At 37.1% G+C, this 20,421-nt stretch overlaps 1 protein-coding gene across 3 annotated transcripts in view; it reads left to right on the top strand.

The window, feature by feature from the left end:
* Positions 1 to 20,421, top strand: part of LOC131044849 (protein translocase subunit SecA, chloroplastic) — a 169,748-nt gene that overhangs the window by 104,858 nt on the left and 44,469 nt on the right. For all 3 annotated transcript variants that reach the window (XM_059221447.1, XM_059221445.1, XM_059221443.1), the window contains 6 exons: positions 12,488 to 12,663; positions 13,755 to 13,824; positions 13,942 to 14,088; positions 15,328 to 15,423; positions 15,523 to 15,591; positions 16,613 to 16,714. In XM_059221447.1, coding sequence (XP_059077430.1) covers positions 12,488 to 12,663; positions 13,755 to 13,824; positions 13,942 to 14,088; positions 15,328 to 15,423; positions 15,523 to 15,591; positions 16,613 to 16,714 — 660 coding nt within the window. The remainder of the gene's footprint in view (positions 1 to 12,487; positions 12,664 to 13,754; positions 13,825 to 13,941; positions 14,089 to 15,327; positions 15,424 to 15,522; positions 15,592 to 16,612; positions 16,715 to 20,421) is intronic.

Below are 20,421 nucleotides of genomic sequence, written 5' to 3'. Positions count from 1 at the left end.
TGTTTATATGATCTCCTTTTGACATCTTGTGGTTTCTTCATGTGATAGAATGAGGATCTTGAGGATAGCTTGCCCTACTACTTACAACTCCTTGAACACTTGAAGTCCTTCAACTTAGAAGCACTTTGAGTCCTCTCCCATGCATTCAAGGCATCCTTAATGAAGATGAAGCTTGAAGAGGTCCTCCTTGTCTTGGCCTAATCTCCTTCCAACTTGGTCTTGTAGATCTGCAAAACAAACAAAAGATGGTGTCAAGCACATATGATATATATTCATCCTAACATGGTATTTCTCACTTCAAACCATCAACAAGAAGGCACTAGGATCAATTTCGCTCTGGACCCTTTGGAAGGTACATGAGCGAATTAGGAGTTGTCTCAACTTTTCAAATGAAAGCACTCTCAAATTCATAGTTCTTAGGATTGCTTGAACACTAGAATCACCTTTAAGAAAACCTTCAACACAATTTCATTAGCTAAACCCTCTCTCCCAAGGAATTTTGCTCCTGTACCCTTGGAAGGACAGGACCTATAATGGAAATTTGATCTGGACCCTTTGGAAGGACAGGCCCTAAAATGGAATTTTCGCTCTGGACCCTTTACAAGGACATGCCCTAGAATGAAATTTTCACTCTGGACCCTTTGAGAGGTACATGAACAAATTAGCTTCTTTACTAGCTAAATTCACTTATTGCCTTCTTTTTATCATTTTAGCCTTAAATTCCAATTCTTTCATATGAAGATATCATCATTTTGACCCTCAGGAAGGCCTAGAAGAGATTTCGCTTGGGTACCTTTTGAAGGTACATGACCCTCTTAAGAAAATTCGCTTTGGACCCTTTGGAAGGGTCAGGAGCGAACTTGGCATTTTGCTCAATTCTTCCTTCATAGAACTTTATCTCTCAACCTTTTCCTCATCAAATCAAGTCATTTGCCTCTAAAATTGCTTAGGAATAGGTTGGGCCAAGGGTTTGAGCAAGGTACAAGGTCTCTTGAAGAAATTCGCCCTGGACCCTTTGGAAGGGTTAGGAGTGAATTTGCTCCTTTAGGCTCAATTCACACTTCTTTTCTCATAACCTTGTCTTAGACTTGAACTTTGATCCTTTTCTTTCCATACTCAGGCCAATTTGCTCTCACTATTGCTCAAAATGACAACCATTCAATGACTTTGGTGAAGAATTAGGTCTCCTCAAGGATTTTGCTTTGTTACCTTTGGAAGGTACATGACCCTTTGAGAAAATTCGCTCTGGACCCTTTGGAAGGGTCAGGAGCGAATTTGACCTTTAAGCCTCAAATTCTCAATTTCTTCATGTTCCTAGTGCATTTAACTTCTTCAATTCACTTTCAAAGCATTAACATTCTTTCATTTACGTCATGGGGGCAAGATTTATGGTCCAAACTAGGTGCAAGGGAGGATCTTAGGGAAATTCGCTCTTGTACCTTTCGAAGGGTCAGGAGCGAATCTGACTTTTTGGCTCAATTTTCATCATCCAATCCTGTTTGAATTCGCTCACAACGTATAGATAGGTCAATCTTCATTCAATCAAGGCATAGGAGCAAGATTTTTGATCTAAGTTAGGTCCAAGAGAGGAGATCTAAGGAAATTCGCTCCTGTCCCTTTGGAAGGGTCAGGAGCGAATTTAGCATTTTAGCTCAAATTCTTAACCTTTATCAGTTAATCTTGTTTCCAATTCATTCTCAAGGCACACATCAATCCTCCCTCGATCATTCCATAGTAACAAAGATTTTGACCCAAACAAGGAGCAAATAGGTGTTTTAAGAAAATTCGCTCCTAACCCTTTGGAAAAGTCTTGAGCAAATTTGGCTTTAGAGCTCAAATTCTTCACATTTCCTTGCTCAACTTCCTGTCAACTCACCTTCAAAGGCATGGATAGATCACTTTCTCTCTCACTCAAACCATGGGAAGAAGGTTCATGATCCAAACTGGGGCAAGAGAAGAGTCTAAGGAAATTCGCTCTTGTCCCTTTGGAAGGGTTAGGAGCGAATTTTGCAATAATGCTCAAATTCTTGACTTTCTCTCCAAATTACCAAGTCAGTTTATCCAAGGGCACCCCCAAGGGTGAACTCATGCCAATCTCTCTCAATTAATCATTCTAGAGTGGGATTTCATCCAAATTAGGAGGGCAAAGGGAGTTTAGGTGGAATTCGCTCTTGTACCTTTGGAAGGGTCAGGAGCGAATTTGACCTTCTAGCTCAAATTTCTCTTGTCAAACTTTCAAGTCTAGACTTGATCATTAGGCGTTTTCTAAGGGTAAATAGGTTAGTTCCATGCCAATCAAAGCCTAGAAGTAAAAGGACTTCATCAAACTAAGTGAAGAAATCTTTAACTCCCTCCATTCCCTCCTTCATGGTTGCACTTGATCTTTACTTCATCATCCTGATTAAGACTTAACCTCAAAACTAGACCAAGGCCAGACCTAAAGAGGGCTCTCAAAGAGACTCTAACCTGGGCCACCCATTGGTTCATCTCAACCTAACGAGAGCATCCTATTCAAATGAACCCTCTGGCAACCCTTCAATGCAAAGATTAATAGCCAAGACCTAAACAACTACGCTAGGAAGACTAACCCTAGAAAGCAAAAAGTAGGGGTCCCCATTTGCAATGGGGCGATGTGTGAATACACCACAATAGGTTGCTAGGGTGATCACCAACATTCACAATTTAGTGTTTCCATAGGCGTAAAACTAAAAACTCAATAGTAAAAATTATAACATATGGAATACCAAGTTATTAGCTATTGCAAAGTATTGGAAATTTGACACAATTTTGTTAGGCACAAAAATTGGGCTAGCTATTTACCAAGTGATATGACAAGCATCATAAAGAACCCTTTTGATTCTCAAGCTATTAGTTTCATGTATTCAAGACCTTGAAGTATGAGGCAGTACATCTGCACATACCTTATGTGTAATGTTCCCTTTTTATAGCCTTTCCAACATCTTGGGAAGCTCCAACTTTCTTGAAGACTGCCAACCATTTTCAAAATGGATTCCTGATAGTGGCATTGTGTTATTCATAGCTTCTGGTTTTGACCATGTACTCTTTTCCTTAGATGTTTCAGATCAAACTCCATGATCCATCATCATGAAGAGAGCAAGACAAGAGAAGATAAATGAGTGATTGGGAGCAAACCAAACCATAGTTGAACTACTCGCTACTTGGCTTGACTTGCCAAGCCCCTGGGAAAAAAACTCGGCGAAAACTTAGGAAAAACTCGGAAAAACTCGGCGAAAAACTCGACAACTTAAAAACACGTTTAAACTTGGTAAAAAATGCATTTTTTTTGCAAAATTTAATGAGAAGATGAATCCAATGAGTCAATAAATGATAACACAAAAGAAACAAGCTGATTCTAGATATATTTAAATGCAAAGTGTCTACAAAATCGCATCCTCATGAGGAATGCTAATGGCTAGAAGCCTGGAAGCAAAATAGTAAATTACTAAATAGTTTTTGTAAAAACAAAAGTAAATACATCATTACAAATTACAAGTACAACTTCCTCTTCCCAGCTCTAGCAAAAACATGGGGAGAGGTAGAACTAGAGGGTCTAGACTGTCTAGTCGTATAAGTCTGCTGTGGGACTGAGCGTGACTGTGCCTCCTCGCTCGGTATGGTTGATTGAGACTCATCCTCCATCCTGGATGAAGCTATGTCTCCACCTGCCTTTGGCACTGGCAATGAATCCTCATCCTCATCCTCATCCTCATCCTCCTCAACGTCATCCAGCCTGAAACCAAATCCATCCCCCTCCTCCATAGCCCGCCTCTCCAAATCAGTGATGTCAGTGTCGGAAAACAATGGAGGCTGCTCCTGTGATGTCCAATCACTGTAAGGATCTATATCATCCAAGTCAATTGGACCACCTTCTAGTTCCTCTACCTTCTTTACGCGCAATCGAAGATTATATTGCACGTAGACAAGGTCATTGAGCCGTTTCTGCACTAACTTGCTCCTCTTCTTCGTGTGGATTGCTTGAAACAAGTTCCAATTGCGCTCACAATTGGATGAACTGCAAGTCTGACATAAGACTCTGAGGGCAAATTTTTTGAGATGTGGGGTGTTTCCACCCCAATTTTGCCACCAAGCATTTGCAAAATAAATAAAATGGAAAAGTTAGAAAGCAAAGAGAAAAGAGAAAACATAATTTATCAATCATTTTAGTCTTTAGATCCCAAAATCCAAATGGCAAATGTTATATGTATACCTAGGGTTTGAGTGGTTCTTCCTCTTCTAGCCAGCTTTGAAGAGAATAGCTTACCCCTTCCTCCCTCATAATTTTGGAGCTCACTCACAATGAGGTCTCTCTCCTCAACATCAAGTACCATCCTCTCAATGCATGTACTGAGGCCCTCCATGACTTCTCCATTCGAATCTGAGTAAGAACCCCCGAACCTAAAACGAGGGTTGAGGAAGTACCCTGCTGCATGAATGGGTTGGTGGAGCTGATTGTTCCACCTCCTATCAACAATTTCCCAAATGGGATCAAATTTGAGCCTATCCCCCTTGTAGTAATTTTTGATAGACTCCTTGGTCCTATCCATGGCCTCATAAAGATATCCCATTGGGGTTTTATCCCCATCCACCGAGCGAAGAACTCGAACCAAGGGCTTTGACACCTACAATTGAAAAATACAAATTACAAAAAGATCAAAATTTAAATAATGAAGTTACAAACTAGTAATGAGAGACTTGAATCAAGAATAACTAAAATTTAAAAATTAAAGTTTTGAAGTAAGTTAGTAACAACCTTCACAATCTCTGTAGCCCTTTGTGCAAATTGGCTGTCGAAGACTATGCATGTGACAACCTCTCCTTCAGGCTTCTTTGAATAAGGTGAGTTAAGCCATTCTCCACTCACAAACATTTGTTTCAAAGAAGTCAATGCAGCAAGAATGCTTTGCAACGTCAAGAAAATTGTTGCAAACCTTGTGACACCAACTCTCACCAAATCTGTCCTTTGGGTGTGTTGTCTCATCAAATTTAGGACCCAAGGGTGATTGTAAATATATTTGGTGATCCTCCTTGCATCTTCCACAACTGGAGTCACCCACTCAAGTTTTCCTATGTCCTCCAAAAGAAGGTCAAGGACATGTGCTGCACAAGGTGTCCAAAAAAGAGTGGGGTGCCTCTCTTGGAGTATTCTTCCTGCAAAAGAAGAATTTATTCTTAAGAAATATGCAACCAAGTAAAACAAAGCCCACAACAAATGAAAATATTGCTAATGCCTAAAGGTGATAATTCAAAAGGATTCTACCTGCTGACACATATGCTGCTGCATTATCTGTGATGATTTGCACCACATTCTCTACCCCCACCTCCATGATGACATGCTCCAACATTCCAGCCAATGTTTCTGCATTTTTCACCTTGCTGGACGCATCAACAGATTTCAAGAACACTACATTGGCCTTGCAAGCGACCAAAAAATTGATGATGGTGCGGTTCTTGCCATCTGTCCACCCATTAGAAAGAATGGTGCAGCCATAATTTGCCCATTCAATTTTTTGATCCTCCATCATTTCTCTTGCCCTAGCAACTGCATTTGTGAGCAACCTGTAAGTGCAAAGTGAAATTAGGTCTTAGTACACAATTTTGATTTAATAAACAAGAAATCTAAAAAATAATTAAAAATGAAATCAAGTGGACTATGTAGTAATTTACTAACCTCCCACTCAAATCCCTGCGAGAAGGGGCCTTGTACCCCTTTCCTGAAACTGTCATAGTAGTCACCAAATTCAGCCAATAAGCATTCTCTGCCACATTGAATGCAATGTTGTTGAAGTACCAAAAATCAGCAACTGCAATGTCAGTTTTCTCATGTACGTCCTTATTCCATCCAGTGGCCTCTAATGATGGTTGTGCCCCAGCTATGTTCCTGGGCACAAAATAATCACCTATCGACCTTGATCGTTGTGATGGAAGTGGAATAGTGCCAGGTACTCTACTAGAGGAAGCAAAAGCAATGGGCGAGGTGATGGTGGGTTTGCGGATACGTGGGCCACGCGGAGAGCCCACTATGCCCTCAAGTGCTTCTTCTTCCTCTTCAAGGTCAATAGAAACACCTTGAGATTCAGCTATGGCTGATCTCATGGCTAGCTTTGCCCTCTCCCTTTGCAATTTCTTCTCTTCCCCAGCTACAAGTAGGGCATTCATTTGTCTTTTTATTTCTTCACTTGTCCCAGGGCATGCTCTAGCATCATGCCTATCTATTCCTGCAAGGTGGTATTTCAGACGGTTGATGCCTCCATGAAGTATTCTCTCACACTTTATGCATATAATTGACCCAAGATCGGGTCCCTCATAGGCATACCTCCATGCCCCATCTCTAGCACCTCTAGGACGGGTGCCTATATATCCAGATGGGCATGGATCTAGTGGCCATTGCTCCCTTGCCATGATTAATGCTTACTTAACCTACACATACAAAGTGAAAAAAAAAATTAACATTTTAGTTAAACAATTTAGCACTAAGCAAACTATCTACATTAGTTTAAATAAATCTAGACATCATTCGAAGTTTTTTTTTTAAAAAGTAGGGTTTGAATTTTTTTTTGAAAACTAGATTCTTCAAACAAATTGTGAAAATTCAACAAAACTTGTGTTAAATCTTGTTTAAATAACTGAGAAATGATTTAGACTACTTATGAATCATTTGTAATCAATCTAAATGCAACAAAAAATAAACAAATTGTTTTAAAAAAGCATAGAAAAAAAATAAAAAAACTTACCTGGAATCTGATTTTCCCTTCAAATCCCCTTCAAATCCACTTGGAATCACTCAATAATCACCTTGCAAGCCCTTCCAAGTGAGTTTCCCCCTTCTCAGCCCAAAACAATATTGAAAAACAAAAAATGAATGCATTTTAAGCCGTTTTCAGCTGATAAGGAAACGTGGGCGAGTTTTTGGTTAAAACTCGCCAAGTTTTTGGCAAAAAATCGCCAAAAACTCGGCGAGTTTCCTGGCGAGTAGAAGTCATTTCTACTCGCCAGGTCCAAAAACTCAGCGAGTTTTTGTCACTTGCTGAGTTTTCGGCGAGTGTGTCATCCTTGGACCAAACAATATAAAAAGGAGGCCAGATGAGTGGGTATGGGAACCATGGAGACCAAAGGGAGGGATGGGGAAGGGAATCTCCATCTTTAAAATAACAATTCAAAAAGAGAAACAAATTTAGACAAATATGTATATATATATACAATAATAATAGATATACTTAGTGACATTTTGTCTAGGAGATCAAATTGAATCAATTGGTTCTTTTTGGTGGCAATATTGACATTCCAGTTACTTTCAACACTTCTTGGAGAAGTATTCTATTTTTGGAAAGTATTAATTTTCATTAAGTTTGATTTCCAATGAGCTTCAGAGTATGTTGGCGTATGCAAAATTCATTTTTGGGCTATTTTTTATATTTTCCGCAACTTTGGGCGAATGTGCATAAAATAATTAAAACATTAAATAATTAATATTTAAGTTGTCAAATAGTGAATTAAACGATAACTTATTTTAATAAACAATTAAGGTAATTTTTATTTGACTAAAGTGTCAAAAAAGTAAATAATAAAATAAAGTCACTTGTTTGGAGCTAAAGGTTTATTATTAAAAAGTAATTTCAAATCATAATTTTTGGAAAGTTTCAAGAGTGCTTATAAAAGGGAAATTGAAGGAGAAGAAGGTCATTTTGAATATTTAATGAAACTCTATTTTCTTTGTGAGGTTGAATGTTCATTTCTTTTACCTTAGCCGAAACCCTAAGGTGAGATTGGTTTTGATGGTGAAAGATTTCTCCCTAGCCAATATTGTGTGATTCATTTAGGGTCATAGTTTGTGCAGAAAAGATTCACAAGTGGTTTTATCTAGAATTCACATTTGGGCTGAATGTTTGCAAAATAAGGGTTTCGAGCAAATTGATTTATCTATATAGGGTTTGCCAGGGTTATAGGTACAAATTTATTCAAGTTATGTAGGTAAATAATAAATTTGTAAGGGTTGCGTGTGTTAGTGAAAAACCAATCAAAATTCAGAGTGTTGTGTGTGCAAAGTGAAGAACAAAAAATGGAGATTTTGGTGATGTGTCCGTAGTGGTGAATGATATAAAAATCACGAAATATTTATTTTCTGCTGAATACCTTCAGCCATACCACATTATTATCCAACAAGGAGCAATTCAAGTGAATAGCTTCATCTTTTCCTGGGAGCAGCCTATAAAAGGCTGACCAAGGTCAATACAGCCTTAGAAAAAGGTAGCAACAACATCTTTTTGAGTAAGAGCCACTATATGAAAGGTTGCATACCATTGTCCTAGGCTGCCATACATTTCTATAAGGAGTTAGGAGCCATACAAATTAAATATGCGGCTGGATGTCCAAGGTGCCTGCTGATTGGGGCCAAGAGGGTGAGTGTCCACTTTTGGGCTTTATGTGAAGATTGCTTCAGGTCAATCCTATCATGCTCCTTCATTCAAACGCTATTGTGATTAGACCTATCTAATGAATTGTGATAATTATATGTATTTGTACTTATGTGTGATTACTAATCCTAATGGGAAATAATTGAGATTTATGAATCCAATATTATTTAATGCAGTTGTAGGACTTAAATCAGGGTTTATCTTGTTGAAAGGCATTTTAAATGGTAACGTTATATCTCTAACGATCTTACATTTCTTATTTGAATGGAACTTGTGATTCTAGGGAAAAATTTAGGGTAATCCCAAAAGGGGACATTACAAATGGTATCAGAGCCTTGATCCTGCCAGCTTGCAGGGTAAAGAAAAATGAATGGATGCATTGTAGTCAATGAGAAAGGATCTATTAACCCAGTCTGAAAATATGACAATGCCTAAATGACAGTGGCAAGACAACATGGGAGATTGTCAAACACGACAATATGTGTATTTGCGTGTATGGTTTGTGTCTGCATATATTTATGTGTATGCTTTGTATTTTTGTGTGTATGCTCCATGTTTGGTTCTTACCTAATGTGTTTTCAGCATATTTGATCCATGTTTAATAATTATGAAAATACCAAATCGTTCGAGACTCTATAAGAGCTTTTGAATGCTGCCCTAGAACTTGACCTTATCAAGAAAGTAAATAGATGCCCTTGGACTGATATTTCGTGGCGTTTTACAAAAAGCCTCCAATTAAGATATCATTTGCAATGCATCACCATAATGTTCTATGTTTGCATCTTGGGAAAATCATTAATCAAAACATCATCAATTAAGGTCATAGATGTGTGTCATGCTTCTAAACCTCATCATAATGTATACAAAGTTCCTCTTTCTACTTTATCTTAAAGAAATGAATCACTACTAATTCCTTGTAGATGGAGAGAGGAGATTGATTTCAGACTTACTGCGTTATTTTGAGATGAGCTATGATCTTCCTCTTGGCAGATGAAAGAAACTTATCTTAAACTAATTATTAAGCAACTCTAGTTCAAATTCACAACTTGAGATAATATTAGGATGATGCAGCAAAAGGGAAACTATGAGAAGTTGCAAATTGTAACCATCTTGAACACTCTCCCCATGATCATTGCTCGAGGACAAGCAATCTTGGGAAGGGTGGACTGTCATGCCCCTGCATATGGATACAACATATCCCAGTTTTGATATTGAACCTGGGTGCCAAAGATTAACAAGAGCCGTTGTAAACTGGTATTTTCCTTCAAGACGCCATCCTTTATATTAAAAATGAAATTAATCTATTCTGCCCCTGGCCGACCTTCTTTACCCTTGACACCTATATCTTATGGCAAATAATTTAATTACTATCTCATTCATGGCTGACCCTCTCCATTGCAAAGAGCATGTTTAATATCCTTCCTTGGCCGACTTCATGTATGAAGGCAAAAGGCATATATAAATATGATTTAAATCAACAAGTTTAGGGGGGAAAAATAATAATGAAAAAAAGAGCAGAAAATAATATAAAAAGGCAGTGATTAAGACAGTAATTAGGATGGCCAACCTCACACTAAAAATGCAGAGATTAGAGTTAATTAATTATTGTTTGGCCTACCCCTTTGAAGGAGTTGCACCTCTTGAGGAGTCACTCCTCTCAACAAAGACATAAATAGAAATACTTGTGGAGAAAAGAAGGAAGGATATCTGCCCCATGAAAAGAAGATTTAGGAGCAGACCTAAATCAGAATTATAAGAAAATCCAAAGGAGAATTATGAACAGGCCCTTAGCAGATTTGGAAGAGAAGATAAGCAGAAAGAAAATTAAACAGATCAGAGATTATTGAACCATCAAGAAGATCAATCGATCCATTCAAGGGAGCATCAAACTTCATAATTGATTTCAGAATCGAATCAGACAGGAAGCCAGTCGATCAAGGAAGAAATAATCAATTTCAGAATTAATAAGAGTAGTCAGCAGACTTAGATATTTACAAGTACTTGGTATGGTGCGTAATACATAATACTTAGCATGTCTGGAATTTAATAATATTTGGGAATGATAAGTAATTAATATAATGCCTTTAATGTATATTATCATTCTTGCTATTATTCTTAATATATGCATAATTAATTATATTAATTTAGATCTCTTTAATACTTCGATCCAACTAACCATCCCATCATGGGGTGAAGGAAGAAATACATGATAAGGAGGCAGCAGCATTGACATCCCCATCAAGTACGCCAACCCTTGGGGTGGGGCCAAGAGGCCGAATGACTGGGTGTTCATTCCGTGCTCTTGGGCTTGATTGGAAATGACAGGCTCCCGACACCTTATATGATTCTTCGAGGGAGTCCATAGTGTGGATTGGTTTGTAGGGAAAGCCTTTGAGTGAAACCCATCATACTTTCAAGAGGATGGATAAGGGAACATGGATAAGGGGTGCAGATACAAGCATCCCTCTAGGTATACCACCCCATGCTAGATGTCCAAGGTGTCTGCCACTTTGGGCCATGAGGGTGAGTGCCTTCTCTTAGGCTTAGTGTGAAGATTGCTTCGGGCTAATCCTATCATGCTCCTTCATTGAAATTCTATTGCAATTAGACCTATCTAATGAATTATGATAATTATATGTATTTGTACTTATATGTGTGACTACTAACCCTAATGGGATATATATAAGATTTTTAAATTATTGAAAAATAATTCTAAAAAAGCATTTGAGTTTATTTTTTATTTTTAAAATAGTTTATATTATAAATTATTCAATAATATATTGTATGCTTTTTGAGAATATATTATGTAATTTTTAAAAATGTGATATTAATCTAAATTCAATTTTCAAACACAAGTTAATGTCTAAGAAAACTATTTGAAAAATAGAAATTTAAGTGCTAATAGTGAAAGTAGGGAAAAGCCTATAAATAAGCAAAACTCAAACCAAAATGATTCATTGAATAAATGAATGCCCTACTTAACTGGAAAGGGATCTATATGCATGCATAAAAAACTGGACATCCATAATGGTAACTGCTAGAAGTCAGTCAGAGAAAAGCCCTAAAAAAGAAAGATATTTGCATTTAATGGATTGAAATTCTGGCTAGATGACAGAGAAACAGCTGTTCTGAAATGAGAAACGGGATCTATATGCATGCATAAAAAACTGGACATCCATAATGGTAACTGCTAGAAGTCAGTCAGAGAAAAGCCCTAAAAAAGAAAGATATTTGCATTTAATGGATTGAAATTCTGGCTAGACGACAGAGAAACAGCTGTTCTGAAATGAGAAACCCGTTTCAGCCGTTCAAACGAGAAACGGTACCTTCATGTTACGTTTCTGATAACATAGATGCTGAGAGGATGGAAAGATTTGGTGGTTAAGGAAGGTGGTGGGAGTGATGTAGAGAAGTCCAGGGGCTGAACTGTGGTGAAAAGGGTGGAAGTGATGTAGAGAAGTCCAGGGGCTGAACTGTGGTGAAAAGGGTGGAAGTGATGTATGTTTGGGAATAATGTGAGGAGACAAAGATAAGCACAATTTGGTAAAAAAGGGATTAATGAAAAGGATGGGAGAAGAAGCAGCAGTGGAAAAATCATCCATGGCCTTTGAAAGGGTTTGATGGGGCTGTGTATAGATTTAGGATAATCAAGAGGAGTTTAGGTGATGGAGGAGGCTCAGCATGAATGGATGAAGTTTCCCCTTGGTTGGTCTTTTCATCTCTATTTAATTTTGAAACAACTGCATTAGATGCTGATAAATAAGAATTGTAGCAACATGTGTCCAAACTCATAGGAGTTCAATTTTCAAAAACTTACTGGAGCTAGGCTTACTTGTTTATATCGTATATAAGTAAAGACATTAATTGACTTCAAAAATCATATTAGAAACTTTCATGCTCAAACTCTCTATATGTATGACATGTATTATAAGCCCTTTCTTTAATGCCTGACAAATTACTCCAGGTCTTTATTCTGTATATTGAACTATACTGATGTTTTGAGATTAACCATACAGTGGTCATTTAAGACATGATTTATTTGTTTTGATTGTTAGATTCTCAATGCAAAACCAGAAAATGTGGAGAGAGAAGCAGAAATAATAGCCCAAAGCGGACGCCTTGGAGCTGTCACGATTGCAACAAATATGGCAGGCCGAGGAACAGATATAATATTAGGTGGAAATGCAGAATTTATGGCAAGGTTGAAGTTGCGTGAACTTCTCATGCCAAGGTATCCTCTCACATCCAAAGTCACCTTCATTTTATCTGTATATTCTAATTACACAGAAACTGGTCTCTCAGTAGCGCGCCTTAAACAAAAAAAATCCATAATCCTGCTCTCTTGGTCTTATTATACATTTAGTTCAACTATTCAATGTCTTGTAAACAGATTTTATGCTTCTGTATGCCACTTACATATCACTTGATCTGATCCAATAACCATGAAACTATTTACACATCCATAAAATTCTCGATCTCAATTCACTATGTATTGCTAAACAAAGACTGAAAAGATTCAGAAAAAGAATATAGAAAAGATAAATTGAAACATATTGCAGATCTGTTGTTGTGATGTGTGTTGAAACAAAGTAGGTTATAACTCATAATATCCTGTTTTATTTGCCTTCTACATCTTGGTTGGTGATGGTGTTGTATGCATTTTAAATTGTCTTTTTACAAAACAGCTATATTGAAGTTGAGGAGAAGTAACATGACCAAAAATGTCATATTAAGGTTTGTGCAAGACAAACATTTGTGACATTGTATTTAAAAGACTGGAGGGCAGGCTGCCTCTTGAAGTCTCAGGAAAAAGTAAAGCTTTCATTAGAGTGAATAAAGTTGCACATTCCTTGTCATAGGAACTTATGCTAATCATATCTTTTATACTATGGATTGCTGATTTGGGTTTGTCATGTGTGGATTGGTCAGCCTAATATCGACTAAATATGCCAATTGGGCACACCATTCCTTAATAAGGTTTAAAATAGAAAGTGCTCAATTTTTTCTTGTGATGTGTTTGAGTTGCCAACTATGTGCATATTTCTTTTGGCAGTCATGAGTCACATATGGTAGAAAACATCTTGACCGTGTCATTTGTAACTTGTAAGAACATTTCCCACAGCAGAAAAATCTTTAAGAATTTTAATGTGGACCAGAGAAAGAAATCATCGTCTGTACACAATTGGCTTTAGTAGATTTCACTTGAGAATAGGCAATGCCCATTTGACTGTCATTTTCAATTGTTTGTTTGACTGAGGATGACTATTCTACCTTTTATGATTTGAATTTGGGTTTTTTACCAATCTAATATTTGTATGGCAGGATCGTCAATGCAATCAATGAAGTGCAGCTTGAAGGAAAACAGAAATTACCAGTTAGGAAGAATTGGAAAGTAAGTTCTTATGAACTGGTGGCATGCTATGTTTTGATAGTGGTGGCAGAAAAATGTCAGCCACTTTTAAAGAATCAAACTGCCTAAGTACATTTATATTGGCTGCTTGGATATCAGGTGAACAAAAATCTTTTTCCATGCGAATTGTCTCCAGATAATATGTCCTTGGCTGAGAACGCAGTTCAGATGGCTGTCAGAACATGGGGTAAGAGATCGTTGACTGAGCTTGAAGCAGAAGATCGCCTGTCATATGCTTGTGAAAAGGTGACCTAAATTTTTGATACACAATCTCTGAAAACTTGTGAATTCATACTTCTGACACAATAGCTGGCATCAACCTTGATGCATTCTTCCCTATTGTCAACAATTATCGAGAATTTCACACCAAGCAAAAGTTGACATGCCATTTATGAAAGTGTTACAACATCATTACTAGATCTGTATATTTGATGTATTTTAAATTTCCTCCCTAGCATTTGAGTTGAAATGTATTAGATCTATTCTCTTTCACTTTTAACTGACATCATCCATTATGTAAGGGTGAAATTGATCTTTAATTAGTACTTCTGTGAACTTGGTTGATTCACAATACATGCCATTGTTTAAGAATTGTTTTGATAACAATAATTCCAATGTGCAAAAATCTAAAGGGAAAATATTCCCGTAGAAATTTTTGTTTAAACAGTGAAATTTGCCAAAGCATACTCATAAGTTGCTTCTTACAATCTCAATTGAACCTTTTATTTTAAATATGTTGCCTTCTTACAACTTTTTTTTACCCACGAGTGACACCGCAATTTATATTTTATCTTTCCTTGCTCTTTTTTTTAGAACTTTATCTTTTCATTGCATCCATCTCTAGTGGTCACATGCTAGCTCTTGGACAACACTTCATTGAATGTATAAACATTTTTATCAGAAACAAAAATACAAATATTTTAAAATTATTTATTTACATTCTTTTGAATTGTCAAATGCTGATTTATTTATCTTCGTATCTGTGTAAAACGGAAAGTTCCATCGTAAAATCTCCATGTATTTTCTTTCTGCTTTTATAATTCTACAGTGTCAAGAGTTTTATTTTCTTTTTTCTTTTATATGGAATTCATTGTGGAAAAAAGTGTGACCACTTTGTTATTTAGATAAAAGAAATAAAATATTACATGTAGACGTCTCAAAGATTTAGTTTCTCTTTATTTTCAAAATTTCTGTAAAACAAAGAATTGCACTAGGTACCATCAAAGATTGCTTTTACTTTGCTTTCAAACATGACATGAAAATATATAAATATAAATACATCTTTTGGGTGCTCATTTCCTCAGGATTGTAGTGCAGAGTTTAAAAAGCTAATGAAATCAAGGGAATAGGGGCTGTCTTTGACAGTTAACTGCTGAAAATATATGGTTCTTCTTGTTATATGTTACAACAGCGTAAAATTTGAAGTGCTTTTTAATGATATATTTTAGGATACTGATCATCTGTTTGTGCTCTCTGCTTTTACAGGGTCCAACCCAAGATGAAGTCATTGCAAATCTACGCAGTGTGTTTGAATCTATTGTTAGAGAGTACAGAATCTACACAGAAGAGGAGAAAAAGGAGGTATGTAAGTCATAATCTTTTTATTCATGCATTTCTTATTTAACCGAGTGTGGAAAATGTGAATCCATTTTCGCTTAGTCAGAGAATATGTTGAAACAGGTGATTGCAGCTGGTGGACTTCATGTATTGGGTACAGAGCGGCATGAATCAAGGCGTATCGATAATCAGGTTGAAATTTTTTACAGGAAAACAACTGTAATTAGTGAAGGAACAAAACTATATGAGCATATATCATTCTAACTAAATTATATTTTTAAGTGCAATTTCTGTACGTCTGTGGAACTGTTGGATGTCTTACCTGTTGATTGTTTTTTGGTTTTAGATTCCAATGAGTAAACTTTTTAGGTTTCTTTTTCCTGTTCATACAAACTGACGTTATCTCTTAAAAGTTAATATCCTCTCTTTAGGTGTTCTGTATAAATTTCTTTGCAATCCTTATCATTGGACAGAGAGCAAAATTCATTAATTGCTCCTCTCAATTTTTGGACCGTACCTTCCAAGATTTGTAGTCTGTTAGTCTTATATGGACCCTACTATACCTGCACCAGACTATCAAGTTAGCTTTTGTGCCATATAATAGCAGTTATCTTTCAATAGTCAACACCTGAAAACTAATCAAATTTCAACCTATCTATAATATATGTGATTTGTTTGCTTTTTATTGGTGCACTTTGTTAGTCAGTTGATTTGAATTAGAGGGTGCTTGCTTCATGACCGCCTTGAATGCAGCTTATTTTTTCTGCCAACCTTCAGACCACATACTCTGTAATGCTTACATCATACATCTACTTTTTGATTTTCTGGCCGTATCCATCCCTCTTCAAGAGTGAGAACATGTTCACAGTATCAATTTTGAGGACCTTAATTAGTGTCATAACAAAGAGATGCATTTCTCCTCAATATTTCTATGTTTCAAGAATGCCACAGGATCATATGCAGATGTATATAAACACATGCACACAGGATGTTTCATATATAAACACATGCATACAGGATGTTTCATATATAAACACATGCACACAGGATGTTTCATATATAAACACATGCACACAGGATGTTTCATATATAAACACATGCACACAGGATGTTTCTTTAAATGCTACCTTCAACATGATTTTGTTAGCTCCAAATTTTTAATTTTTGTCATCCTTCCATCACTTATATCATCTGCTATAATGTAATTTTATAGCTGCGGGGACGTAGTGGCAGACAAGGGGATCCTGGAAGTTCAAGATTCTTTTTAAGTCTTGAAGACAATATTTTTCGAATTTTTGGTGGAGATCGCATACAGGTTTAATCATTTTCTATGCCATAATAATTGTTTGAACACTTTCTTCTCATTCTTGTACTAGTTTTTACTTTTCTGCGGTATCATGCTTCTGAAACAAGTTGAACTTTCTGTCCAAGTTTGGGTTTGATATCTGATTTCAACTGTATAATTTGGTTGGTTGAACTGAGATTTCCCATCCTTTGGTCAATGGATGGTTATCTAGTTCATCAATTTATGTAAATAGTTTGATTATCCTTTAAACTAAGTGATTAATAAGAAGGAATCTGAACCTAATGACCATTATGCGTCCTTAGTTTAGATGTACCCTAAACAAGTAAACAAACATGCTTTAGATTCTATGTACATTAAATTTCATCTAAATGGATGCACTCATATAAAAGAGCTAATGGTGTGCTACAAGGTTGCTGGTTTCGGTTCGGACTCGGGTTGGGGTTCGAGGGTTTGGTTTGCAGGTTTGGGCAAAATTATTTTTGGGGGTTGGGATTGTTTTGGGTTCATCCATACAAAAACATATAAAAATCAGAAATATATACATATCTGCAGCAGTAATTAAGTTCAAAATACACCATCATATTAATAGTCAAATAACATAGCAAAATACACTACCAAATTAATAGTCAAATATTAGTCAAACTCGAATGTCATGATATATATTAAACTTTAAAGTTAAAAAATAATAATGTCAACTGTCACCAATCAGCCATCATTGATCATTGATCAAATATCATATGGGTTATCAAAAATATCATGGCCATCCGTATTGGATGACTTGGGTTTACTTGACATGACAATCATTTGTGATTATGAGCTCTATAGACTGTAGTCTCAAAAGACTATGAATGAGATTTCATAGATAATAACTTGATGACTATGAGTGACCCATTGTTCCACGGTCGTTGGGGACAGGGAGACGGGGGGACGGGATTCGGGGTTAGGGGGACAAAGGGAAAAATTTTCGGGGATGGGCTTCAGGGACGGGGGGACTTGGGCCTACTCGCAGAGGGTGGGTCCACCATACCTACTCGCAAAGGGTGGATAAACACAAGTGCTACATCATGGAATTTCTTCCATGACATCCACCATGCCTACTCGCAAAGGGTGGATCCACCATACCTACTCGCAGAGGGTGGAACGATGGCTTTCACGTCAAACTTCTCCCAGAGAAGAGTGCATTACCACCATGCCTAATTGCAGAGGGTGGTTCCACCATGCCTACTCGCAGAGGGCGGAACAAGGGCTTTCACCTCAAACTTCTCTCGTAGAGAAGAATGCATTAACAAGGGATTGCACCTCGAACTTCTCCCTCATAGAGAAGAACTCATTAACAAGGGCTTTCACCTCAAATTTCTCCATCACAGAGAAAAATTCATTAACCAAATCTTCATGACGATGTAGCTCCCTCTAAAGCTGAAATGTTAGGCTCCCTCTGAAGCTGAAAAAATCAGGCTCCCTCTGAAAGAGTCAGGCTCCCTTTGAAGCTGAAATGTCATGTTTCCTCTGAAGCTGAAGCGTCAAGCTCCCTCTGAAGCTGAAATCAATCTTCTGACCTCCTTGTCCAAGGTTATCTCTAGTTATGTATCACCAACTCAGCTTTATGGCAGCAAGCTGTCTCTAGACTTCAGCCTGTGATGCTTCCTCACTAGATGCCTCAAAATCTTCCTTCCTTGAAGAAACGCTTCCGGCCATCATCTCAGTTCTATGACTGCAAGCTCAAGTTCTTTCTCCCTTGAATGCTTCTTGGTCTGTCCTTTCTTTATCTCGAAAGACCGCCTGTCGAGCATAAGCAAGAGTGCCTATTGCTTCACTAAAATTCCCTTCATATTCCTCCTGAATGTCAATCTCTTCATTGCAAATAGAATTCCAAAAACCTATATCCTGAAGAGCAATAGGCTGTGATGAAATATCCTGCATGTAAGGGGCAAGTTTCTCATGGTAAGTACATTCAAATGCAGCTTATCTGCTGCCAATGTAAATAACACACATATTTGATGACTACATATGCAATACATGAACATTAAAGGACTACTTATCTCTTTATTGATTTTACCAGCCATGTATTCAAGTGGAGATCCTGCAAGTCTTGAGAACTCTCTGTGGTTGATGAAGTCATTGCTGTCTATGGTGTAATAGCATCACTGTGGTCTGCACACGAGGTTGTCTAGTACGGAAACAAAGATAACTAGACAAAGTGATATTAATATTGCATCATGCAAGATGACATTGTTCCCCTCCACCATGATTTCTGGGCACCACGTGCGTTATCAGATAAGCCTTTATGGTTGGCATGCTCGCCACCATCTTGTGTGTAGAAGGAGAGGTGAAACAAACTACTATCAATCTGATCACAACCAATTCGAACCAAGCTTTGATACCATGTTGATTTTATGATCAGACTGATAACAAAGAACAAAAAAAATAAACGCAATACACATAACAAAGTAGTACCTTGGGAACCTCCCTCTTGGAGGTGAAAAACCCAGCAACAATTATCTCAGTTTATATTGGATCAATCATCAAACACAGTAGCACAATTACAACATTCCCATGCTAGGGCAGACTTATCTGAAATGCTATGACCTTGACGATCCTTCAAATGCAGATCGCTGTCACCATAACTTCATTCGGCAGCACTGAAGGATGTTCGCTCAGCTTGGAATACAAATTTGCCAGCCTCTAGACAGATTCAGGAACCCTAGGTGATATGCCTAATCAAGAGATAATTTGCTGATCTCTATCAGGAGTAATTCGCTGCTTGTAGATCGCTGCTGATTGATTGTGGAATGATCACAAATCATCTTGTATATATATGAATTAATGCCTCCAATAGATCATAGTTGGCCTTGTGGTTTTGGCGCCAAGAATAGGATCAGACCTTTAATTACAAGTTACATGTAGGTCGGCCCTAATTATAAGTTACATATGATGCCCAATTAGGGCCAGACCAATACATGATGACAAGTTACATTATTGCACAAGGGGTTCGCCCATTTAGGGCCAGACCTAATTGCTTTACAAGTTACACAAGTTACATGCTGCCGCCCATGATTATGTATTAAATTATATCATCATTATGGCTAAGGCCGACATGCCACTTAGCCATCAAAAGTTCTAGGTCGGCCCCTAGAAGGCTCCGACCTAGCTATACATCAACACATTGAAATTTAAAAAATGAGTGAAATGGGCTATACAACCAATGCTAGACATTAGAATTTTAAACAATGCTAGCTAAGATTTTTTTTTATAATAATTATAAGTTTGCACTTGGACTGAGTCAATGAGTGAAGGAATGAAGTAATGATGATAGATACCTAAAAGTCTGTTTATACCTACAAAGCTCTAGACACAGTCCTGAAAATTGTGTCCAAGCAATTTGGAATCATGTCATTTGTCCATGTCAAAGGGTTTGTCACAAAAGGAGTGGAAAAAATAAATTTCACGTTGCTTTGTATCCTTAACAATTGGCTGAGTTTTCTGAAAATAATGTTTCTGGTGAGTCCATGCAATTTTTGGTGAGTTTTTCTGAAAAAATTATTTTATTAGAAACTCAGTGCTGAATTTTACTTTTAATTACTCATTTCTTGTTTTTCCACGCAAGTATTGCAGACATTTACAAAGCAACATCAGTTATAACCTGTAAAAGGGAAGGAACCATGCATGAACTATTTATTGGTCTTTTGAAGATAAATGTATGCCTGTAGTGCTAAAAG

The sequence above is a fragment of the Cryptomeria japonica genome, chromosome 1 (assembly GCF_030272615.1).
Source record: "Cryptomeria japonica chromosome 1, Sugi_1.0, whole genome shotgun sequence".
In the NCBI taxonomy this organism is placed as follows: domain Eukaryota; kingdom Viridiplantae; phylum Streptophyta; class Pinopsida; order Cupressales; family Cupressaceae; genus Cryptomeria; species Cryptomeria japonica.
The sequence above is the reverse complement of the archived record's forward strand: the minus strand, read 5'-3'. Positions and strand labels throughout refer to the sequence as shown.